General features: G+C 38.2%; 1 protein-coding gene across 1 annotated transcript; it reads right to left on the reverse strand.

The window, feature by feature from the left end:
* Positions 1-134: 134 nt before the first annotated feature.
* Positions 135-10,259, reverse strand: slc25a29 (solute carrier family 25 member 29). The gene is made up of 5 exons (XM_083562354.1): positions 10,170-10,259; positions 9,845-9,919; positions 4,703-4,746; positions 2,581-2,664; positions 135-2,257 (listed from the first exon to the last, which is right to left on the reverse strand). Exons 2-5 carry the CDS (start codon positions 9,873-9,875, stop codon positions 1,493-1,495), a joined length of 924 nt encoding a protein of 307 aa, XP_083418480.1. The 5' UTR covers positions 9,876-9,919; positions 10,170-10,259; the 3' UTR covers positions 135-1,492.
* Positions 10,260-10,910: the final 651 nt, after the last annotated feature.

The following is a 10,910-nucleotide window of genomic DNA, read 5'->3' on the forward strand; positions in this document are numbered from 1 at the left end:
GTAAACAAATTATCTTCCAATAAACAAATTTTCAAAAGCCTCTAGCAAAATCTTATTAAACAGCTGTTTATAAAAAAGAAATGGTTTGTTTCATATAGGTGTAAACTCTTGAATTAACATTTCTTTCTCAGAGCTAAAATAAAAGTTATCTTTATTTTTTGAAGCTCAAGTTTTAATGGAGTACACATTTGTACATGAAGTACAGCATACAAGTAATGACCTAAAGAACAAGTCACACTTAACAGTAGACTTAAAGTAAAACAATAGTGCTGGTTCCTCTAACCGCTAAAATTGGGTTTAAATAAAAAAACAAACATTGTCAATACAATCCAAGTAAATCCCACGAGTCCCACTGACTCTCACACACACACATCCAACAGCTTTGGATAGGCTTTGTTATGTACAATATAATTGAACAAAAATAACCATTTTGTACAGCAGTACTGATTTAAACATGCTTCAAGTTAGAGCAGCCACAACAGTCTTTTAGTACAGAACATCATCATGTATTGATTGAAAGGAAAGAAATACATGCGCTTACACAGTGACTATGGGTATCTAATGAGATCAGAAGTCTCAAACAAAACTGACTATAAAAAAAAAATGCATCTATTTTGAATGGTAAAGTCAAGTGCAATTTGTTGCATGGTAAAGACATGGATTCGTAATTATACAAGTTCTTTAGAAATCCTTCTATTTCACATGCATGAAGTAACATAACTACTGTACAGTACGTTCATGGTAAATTTCAACTTTACTACAATTTAACTACCTTAGTACCTGAATTCTAGGAAACCAACACAGGTAGGCAATGCTAACTAATCTAAATGTGTCTGTATTAATCAGCAGTATCATTGTGTATAAAATAGCAGAACTAGAGTAAAGACAGTACATTGAAGGTTAGTTGGAGAAGGTGACAAAATGTATACTATGAGAGAAATTGCTCCATTAATTTTCTAAAAGCCTATGTTCTATAGTCACAACAGAAAAAAAAAAAATTATTCTGCTAAATTACAGAAATAAGCATGTACCCTAAAGTGCACTTTTCCATCTGTATTTCACATTTTCACAAACTACTTTACCGAAAAAGTAGTTTTTACATTTTATTTCATTACCATTTACGGTAATGTATAAGTAAAAGGATGTGGTAGATTTATTGGACTTTTGTGCAATATCAGCATCAGCAGAACACATACTTATCCTTTTTTCTTCTCTTTTTTTTAAAGAAAGGAAAGTGGTTTTAGAAAGTAGTATTAAAAGTCAGATTTCTACCAACTGGTATTCATATAGTTAACAAGTTACACTTTCACTTCACACTTTAAAATAAAAAAAAAAATATATATGTAAAATGCAGTTTGATGTTGCATTAATTATTTCTACAGATTTCCAGACTGTGTCAGTAGACATTGTCCCAAAGCAAAGCAGAGCATTCCTTCCGTAACAGAGGGCAGCTGCTGCTCAGCCATAGCATATGTACTGAAAACGGAGGTTACTACATGCTGGTAGGTTGTGGTTGCTGTTGTAAAGAAGAATTGTTCTGAGGGTCAGCTTCGCAATCTTTGGGCGCTTCCTCTCGCCGTACATACATGAGGAAGAGTGTTACAGTAGCGAAAGTAGCTGCGTTGACAGGAAAAGCTCGGAGCAGAGTGGATGTGAGGCCTCTCGTAAACACGCGCCATCCCTCTTGCGCTAAGCTCTTGTGTATACAATCCATGATGCCACTGTAGTGGAACTTGCCTCCAACACCATCAGCCTGTAGGCGAGACTTAATCACATCCACAGGATATGTAGAAAGCCATGAGGCAATGCCTGACATACCGCCAGCAAACATCAGTTTGGGGATCATGTACGAGTCATTTGGTTCACAGCCTAGTGAGCGTGTTAGCACATCGTAGACAAGGAAGTACACACCGAAGGCAGGCGTCTCACGGATGAGGGTGGCCACCATGCCCCTGTTGATGCCCCGCATACCGTCACGCTGGTATATCCGGGCCAGGCAGTCCAGTGAGTTTTTATATACCTTGTGAGTGGACTTCTTTTCACCAGTACCTTGCATCTGCATGCGCGTCTTGGCCAGTTCCATTGGACAACAAATTACACACTGGATGGTTCCAGCAGCAGCTCCTGCTAGGAATTGGTTTGTTGGAGTGTCGTTTCTCAGCAGACGCATGGTGTTGCCTTGCACACCAAAGACAATGGCGTTAATGAAAGTCAGTCCCATCATAGGAGAACCAATGCCTTTGTAAAGACCAAAAATCTAGGGTAGGGAAAACAATAGATCTTAAGGCATTAAATCATCATCCATTTCCTAGTAAAGCATTGATCTAACCTACTGTGATATAAGTTATAGATAGACTTCATGTAATTGATATATACAATAAAATAACACAATAAAAACTATTTATAGATTTTCTTAAGGCAAATTCGTTAACCATTTAAAAGTTAATTTAACGGAGAAATCAAGTAGATTATTTGAAATGACTCATGCATTTAAATCTAATTGCATTCAGCTATTTGAATAAATACCATTAAAATGAATCGCAAAATTAAGCAAATAAACACAAAGAAAATGGTACTGACTGATTCTTGCTTTATGATGGACTGGAAACAGTGAAAAGTTCCCCTGTACAGAGGCTTGTGTGCATTTTGTACTTGTAGCCTAACCTGTGAAAAGCAAAGTAACGTTCAGTAAAAACCTAAGGGAAGTAAAGATTCTTTGGTTTGGTTACATTATATGGTAAATCTTTAATGAAGTTTTTGTAAATTTTACTTTACATTTGTTTAAAGACTCTATGCAGCAATTGTGCAAGTTGAAAAATGCAGATACATACATACATACATACATACATACATACATACATACATACATACATACATACATACACACACATTTTATATATATATATATATATATATATATATATATATATATATATATATATATATATATACACACACACACATACACACACACACACACACATTATGTACAGTGAATAAATATAAAGGCTATGGCAGTGAAAAATGTGCAGACACTGTTGTACAAAAAAGTTGCAAAATCTGAATAAACAAGTACATACATGCCTTATTTCAGCATAAAACTCCACAAAAAAACATTTACTATGTAGATATTTTCTAATATTCTAATTCTTCTTCTTCTTTCGGCTTCTCCCATTAGGGGTCACCACAGTGTCCATCACCGTTGCAAACAGGAAAGGGCTCAGAGCTGATCCTTGATGCAGTCCAACCTCCACCTTGAACCAGTCTGTTGTTTCCACTGCACACTTCACTGCTGTCACACTGTCCTCATACATGTTCTGCACCACCCTTTAGATACTCCTCTGACACACCTGACTTCCTCATACAGTACTATAAATCCTCTCTCGGCACCCTGTCGTACGCTTTTATCTAAATCCACAAACACACAATGCAACTTCTTCTGACCTCTATACTTCTCCATCAACATTTTCAAAGCAAATAAGGCATCTGTGGTGCTCTTCCTCGGCATAAAACCATACTGCTGCTCACAGATGGTCACCTCTTCTCTCAGCGTGGCTTTCACTTCTCTTTCCCATAACTTCATGCTGTGACTTATAAACTTTATTCAAATATATTACTGCAGGTCTGCACATCTCCCTTATTCTTAAAGATCGGTACCAGCACACTCCTTCTCCATTCCTCAGGCATCTTCTTACCTTCCTGTTAAACAATCTTGTTAAAAACTTCACTGCCAACTCTCCTAAACATCTCCATGCTTCTACCGGTATGTCATCTGGTCCTACCGACTTTCCAATCCTCATCCTCTTAATCTCTGCTCTCACTTCCTCCTTACTAATCATATCCACTTCCTGCTTCACTATCTCCACACCATCCAACCTTCTCTCTCTCATTTTCTTCATTCATCAGCTGCTCAAAATACTCCCTCCATCTTCTCAACACACTCTCCTCACTAGTCAACACATTTACATCTCCATCATTTATTGCTCTAACTTGCAGTACATCCTTCCCAGCTCGGTCCCTCTGTCTGGCCAATCAGTACAAATCCTTTTCTCCTTCCTTAGTGTCCAACTTCTCATGCAGCTCCTCATATATGGCTTTTCTTTGGCTTTCGCCACATCCCTCTTTACCTGCTGCCGCATCTCCTTGTACCCCTGTCTACTTTTCTAATCACTCTGTCGATCCCAATTCTGTTTTGCCAACCTCTTTCTCCTTATGCTCTCCTGCACTTCCTCATTCCACCACCACGTCTCTTTGTCTTCCTTTCTATTTCCAGATGTCACACCAAGTACCTTTCTAGCTGTCTCCATTATCACTTCTGCAGTAGTTGCCCAATCATCCAGCACCTCCTCAACACAACCGAACCCCTGTCTGACCTCTTCCCTGAATCTCACATTACAGTCTTCTAATTAACTAACTAAATTAAGGTAGAAATATGACATTGTGTGTACAACTACATCATGACTGATCAGCATCTAGAACTTTTAGGTAAAGTCAAACTATCAATTTTCTATTGTTAACAGTGTCTTTAGAAAGGGAAATTAACTGTAAATACAAAAGCAAAAACAAATGCATAGTCCATGTTTCATCACCAGCATGAGGAAGGATTTCTTCTGGTTTGCTGAAGTTGGTTTACCAAAGGTCACAAACCAAACAAAGATTCAATTTGTATACGTTTTTTTAACTGATATTAGCAGGTACTCACCTTTACAGTGTCAAAAGGATGTCCTACTATAACCCCAGCAGCACCTGAAGAGTACAAATGCAATCTGGTATAATTAGACCAATTTGAACAAATATGCCAAAGATGGCTGGCAGTCAACACACTTTTTTGAAGTGATTTGCACTAGACTGGCTATCATTTGGAATATAATGACAAAAATGTGTGCAAAATTGCATAAACTGTGTTATTATAAATCATTTTCATTCATTTTCCCCTGGTATGTGCACGATCAGGGGGGAGGAGTCTATTCTGATCATTCCAAGGAACTTCCAAGAACCAGAAACATTTAGTGATTTATGCATTAAAAATAAAATTACTTTACATTCTGTAAAGCTATTGTACACTGATGATTGTTAATTATTAAGATGGTTGGTTTATATTGCATACTGTTAAAATGTTGAGCCTTAATCTGACTACAGTACCACAGCAGTACTCTTTCCATTTATTTAAGTCCTGCAACCATAACCATCAAACGCTTTTCAATTACAAAAAAAACACCAGATTCAGTCAGTACAACTCGATTAAGCTTCCACCATGGGGTAGAATCTTCTGTATTGTAATTAACATTAATAAAACTGTGTGTTTGCAGAAACAGTGTCAAAATGTCTCAGCAATTTCTATTAATTGTGCCCTGGCAGTCAAGCCATGAGCATGACCTTTTTTAGGTTCTGGGTTTGCTGGAATTACTTGTATACTAGGAATGTTTTGGTCTATAACTAAGTCACTAAGGTGAACAAATTGGTTCAGCATTAAGGTCGTTCACCTTCACCAGTGTATATCGTTCTACAGTTAATTCAATGAGTAACATTTGGTCTATGTTGGCGTGTTCCAGGGCCCTGCCAGTTAACTTGCAGCAGTAGGGTTTGGTAGCATGATCAGGCACTGTAGCATTGGGTCCAATGTACTGGACTGTGCAACCGAACAATTCACTTAAATGAAATGATTCGGGTGAATCAGTCACTAAACAGATTCAAGAATTTTATACTTTAGTGATGTCACACAAATTGTAGCCTCCTGCTAACCTGCATTCTTTTAAAGCACTGCTTGTGACCATCCTCATGGTGCAATAGCAACATCAGTAGTGTTGGCATTATAGCACCATCTGACACTGTGTCCCCAACTGCCTAAACAAAATAACATTATGTTTCAAGTCATACACTTATGTACAAATCTGACCATTACAGATTATTATATTGACTAGTTAACTCTACTAACAATAAATGTTTACCTGTAATAGTCAGTGTTTGAATTTTAACAACCTCCTAATGCTACTGAAAAGGTTCTGCTTTGTCTAAGATTCTTCTAGAATTTCAAGATTTGTAAATATATTTGAATGCAAGGTCAAAGCTTTGGAGACCAGCCCGATAACATGTTCCACTCAGATTGCAGATCGTATTAAAGACACATGAAGCTTGTACATTTTTAACAAGCTCTATGCTTTTGAATTTCTTTTTAAAAGAGTGTGTCTGAATTCACTAAACATATAGTTAGACTTGGAAACCAAACAGATGTTTTAGCTCTTAGAAACCATGTAATGGACACCATATTTCAATTCTAAAGTAGTAAGAAAAGGTTAAGAAACCCAGTGAGATACTGCACATGACTTATGCCTGGTGCCTACAGTAGTGTTGCCTGTATTTCTTTACCAGCTACTTGGGGTTATATATTAAAAGCCTGGACCAACTGTACACCACATAAGGCATACAATCCACATTCACTGCTGCGTCATTCACATCATGAATAATCGTGCCAGCAACAACTTGCATGGGTTTGCTGCTGCTGAGCTGCACTCTGGAATTACATTGTGATCATCAGAAAGCTCTGATAAAACTATCAACGCTCTACACCAAAGTGAGCTCATTATTCAAGCTCAGATAATAAAAGTGGCCACTGAGGTCTTTGTACATGAGGTAGCTGTACTAACCTCTGAATTTGTCCGACACTAATAAAGCGCTCACAATTCCCATTCCTGGGGGTTGAGCAGCAGAGCCTTCTGCGCATTCTTGTTCTTGCCGCATCAACACAGCAAAGGAGCTTACCTTCTCTTCTTAAGGGGCCACAGACATGACAGGCATTCGCTTCACTCCCTGCTGTGACCATGCAGCATCAGAGGAAGGAGAATTATTAATCAGCACTATTTCCGTAGCCTGAAAACATTACGTATTGCTATTGGCATTATGCTGGGGTTAGGGCAAGGCTCTATCATGCATTTCAATGAAGCTCCAGTCCCAAACAATTTGGGCATTAATCATTGTCCGTGATGCAAAGCCATCCTGCCCTGAAATAATGCAAGAGGTTGGGAAAGTACAACAATTTACAAGAAGTGAATTCATGAATTCACTACATTAGTTGTCTAGCTCTGCTTCCACATCGCCCATCCTGCGACAAGCGACACCAAACAATAGGTCTTCAGTCTGTTTAAAGGACACAGTCATCTGTGATGAGAACAGAAACGAAAATGAGCTTATAATAACAAATATGACGCTGTGAATTATTTCTTAATCCCAGACACAATCAGCAAGGAACGGTCCTGTGAATGCAGCATTATGCCTGCTGTGCACATGTCTGTGTCTGACTTATTTTGTTTTTACACCTAGTTTTAGAGACTGGCACAGAAGCGTCATTTTGGACACTGGTGTAATTGCTGTACTCTTGGTGGAATTAACGTGCTCCAACATTTCAAGCAACATATCTGGATGAAGTTATAATACAAACCAGACCTTTCAGTTCTCACCTCCGGCTGACTGTAATTATTCTGCTTATACAAAACTAGTAGGATAATAATACTAGTGCTAGTACACTAGTATTATTGTTTTCAGTTTGGGAACCTGCTTTTTAAAACCACCGCAGCCTCTCCTTTCAACTTGAAGCTCAAGCCCATAGGGTGTTTTGCACAATAAGTGGTATATTTGTTTAATAACCTATAGTAGTAACAAAATTACCTATTTTACAAAACACCACAGTCAGTTTTTTACACAGAATTTGTGCAAAGGGGTGTTACTCCATAATTTTGCAAAAAGCTTAAATTGGATTGAGTGCTAGCTGGATATAGATAAATAATTCATCATATGTTGAGTTGATTGGCCTGAATAGCTTTGTATTAATTTGCAGTGATGCTTCACTCTAAGCCAAAGGCATTCAAACTCACCCACAATTGCAGGGTTAGGGACAACTGTAAGATAGAAAAATACCATTCATAAATATTTACATGACTGTATCTGACCAGCAAATTGTTATGTAGATTCTGTCAGAGCAGCACATTTTAACATCAGGGTATGCTGCCAAACAAAACATGAATGTGTTTTGAACTCTCTGAAGTTAACTGAATCAGCCTGACATCCTTTCTTCTGCGTCTCACATTAATATTTCAGCTTAACTCAAATTTCCAGCTTGGAAAATGAACGGATCTAGCACGCTCTCTCTCTCTCTCTCTCTCTCTGTTAGGTTACGTGAAAAACATGTTATTAATGCTAAAACAAAAATCGGCCATGTGTTCAATTGTATTATATAGCAGAATATATTTATTAAAAAGGCAACCAAGAATAGTGATAAAAATCCATTAAGAAGACAGAACATTTTTGACTGAAAGGCTTTATGGTATTACAGAGACCTACAAAATAAAGTGACCCCAAAGTGACAGTATATAAACGAAGACAGTCATAACTGTCAAAAACATGCAAATGAGCCACATTAGAAAAGATGCATTATCTATATATATAAAGCTCAAATACCACTGACTGACTCACTCACTCATCATGAAATCTTAAAAACCACTGCACGGATTGCAATGAAATTTGGTACATACCTTCCTCTTGGGTCTTAGGTGCTCACTAAGAAAGGGTTTTGAAAAATTCGCCCTGGATCGCGGCTAACTCGCGAAAAACGCGATTTCTCACGCATTGTAAACTCTTCGAAATAACAGTACGGATCCTCATGAAACTTACTACATTGTTTCTTATTAGATGTTAGATGCACGATAAAAATTATTTTCAAAGTAGTTTGCCCTGTATCGGTACTACAAAGGGGTAGTACGTTATTTGTTGACGTTACGTTCTGATCTCTGATCATCCAGTCCTGCTCAGTGCTTACTGCTTATTGCCATATTGCTTAGCGTTCTGCCTTCCGTAGCGAAGCACGGGTACTTTCAGCCAGTACTGTATATTGACACGCTGTGATGATCGTTCACCTAATCTGCATACCAATGAGCTGAACCCACCAATTAAAATAAGGCTCTCTGTTTCCTCCAACCAATGATAATCCATTTCCCCACAATCCCCACCTCGATACTGAAAGTGTCTAACCTGCTGCTCAACAAAAAAATGGATCAATCAAAAAACAATCTTCAGGATATGATTTCAGTATCCCCATGCTTTAACATGGAGCATTATTCCATGCAGTGTGTCCCACTATGTGCAACACAGATTACAAATTACATCAATTACATTATACACATTCTCAACTCAACTAGAGGTTCATGTTTAAGGCTAGATTAATACAATAGTTTTTATTTAATGCATGACTGCATTATATTTGCACTATCTATTCTTCTGTATATGCATATTGTAACGCAGCACATGGCTCATGTAAATCGGACAGTAGGTGTTGGTGATTGTGTGTGTGTGTGTGTGTGTGTGTGTGTGTGTGTGTGTGTGTGTGTGTGTAAAATTATTTAATACTGGCGAAATCAAAAGTGTCTGTAATGCAAATTCAGAATGGAAAATGGGCGTCCTGCGTTTATATACATCTGCATATTCATGTATAATGCGTGTATATGCCTATCCAGTGTTCTTGGCCATTATTATTATTATTATTATTATTATTATTATTATTATTATATATTGTATTATTATTATTATCATTGATATTATTATTATTATTATAAAGTTAACCATTTATTGTAAAGCAGCACGTGGCTCATGTACCAGTTTCCCCGTTTCCCCTGTTGGTTTCCTGTGTGTGTGTGTGTGTGTGTGTGTGTGTGTGTGTGTGTGTGTGTGTGTGTGTGTGTGTGTGTGAGACGAGATTAACTTAAACTAACCCCTTAACTAGCCTCAATATTCAGCGTAGATAAGTGTAGTGACTATGAACTATTAAAGGAAGTCCCTCATGGCGCTCTTCACCTACCTCCCATGCAGCCAGCCACAAAGTCCATCATTGTTCCACCAAAACCAGTCTTCACACGTTGGCAGCCCTGAAACTCTTTTAAATAAATAAGTAGTAAATTAGTAATAAATTCTGATGTACCGGTAATTACAGTGAGCAGGAACTAGCTGGAGGTTAGCCCGGCTAAGTCTCTATTCTAGCGTGGTAGATTCTGTCTCAGTCCTGCGACTTTCAGTTTACATTTCCTCTTTAAATTAAAACAAATATATGTGTATGTGTGTATGTGTGTGTATGTGTGTGTGTGTGTGTGTGTGTAGGATAAGATGAAGTTTCTGCTGTGTAACACCTGCGTGTCTGTCTGTCTTGTCTGTGTATGTGTCTGCACGCTTTTCTGTCTGTCTTGTGTTATGTTGCAGTGGAAAAATCCACCTCAGTCTCCTACTTGTGTTTCAACCGAGCTGTCAGAGCGGGGAGTGTGTGCTGACGTCACAAATTATCAACCTGCTCAGCCAATGGCGACGTCTGTCTGAAAACAATCCCTCGGGCCACTCCCCTTTCTCGTGCCTCCTGCTCCTGCCGCGGCTCGTCACTGAAAGGACTTTACTGAGTTGCATCAGTCTCTTTGGGTGTGTCTCAAATCGACTCATCTAGGTTACCGGATATATACATGGCAGTCTAGTCCACTGAGGTTTCATTTAAATTCATAAGATTGCAAGGGAATGCAGTTTCCTCAGGACGCAAAACAACAAAGGAATACGATGCACAAAACTAAAGTGCATGGATAAAGAGAGAGCAGAACCATGTACAAATGCACAATACCCACACGGCCCAAAGATCCATGAAGTTACTGATCAACTCAAGAACTGTGATGATGGATTTGGACTGTCATTAATATCAACAGTCTGTTGATAAATTTGCATGAACTGTTCTCCATTGACATGCCTATTACTTAACAATGATGGAACTTTTAATGAATGGGCATTCAGTGGCACCTAGACGAGGATGGGTTCCCTTTTGAGTCTGGTTCCTTTCATATAATCTCAGGGAAGACAACAACACAAAGCCACTTTTGCACAGAGCATCTTTT

This window comes from Silurus aristotelis (assembly GCF_946808225.1).
Source record: "Silurus aristotelis genome assembly, chromosome: 15".
NCBI lineage: Eukaryota > Metazoa > Chordata > Actinopteri > Siluriformes > Siluridae > Silurus > Silurus aristotelis.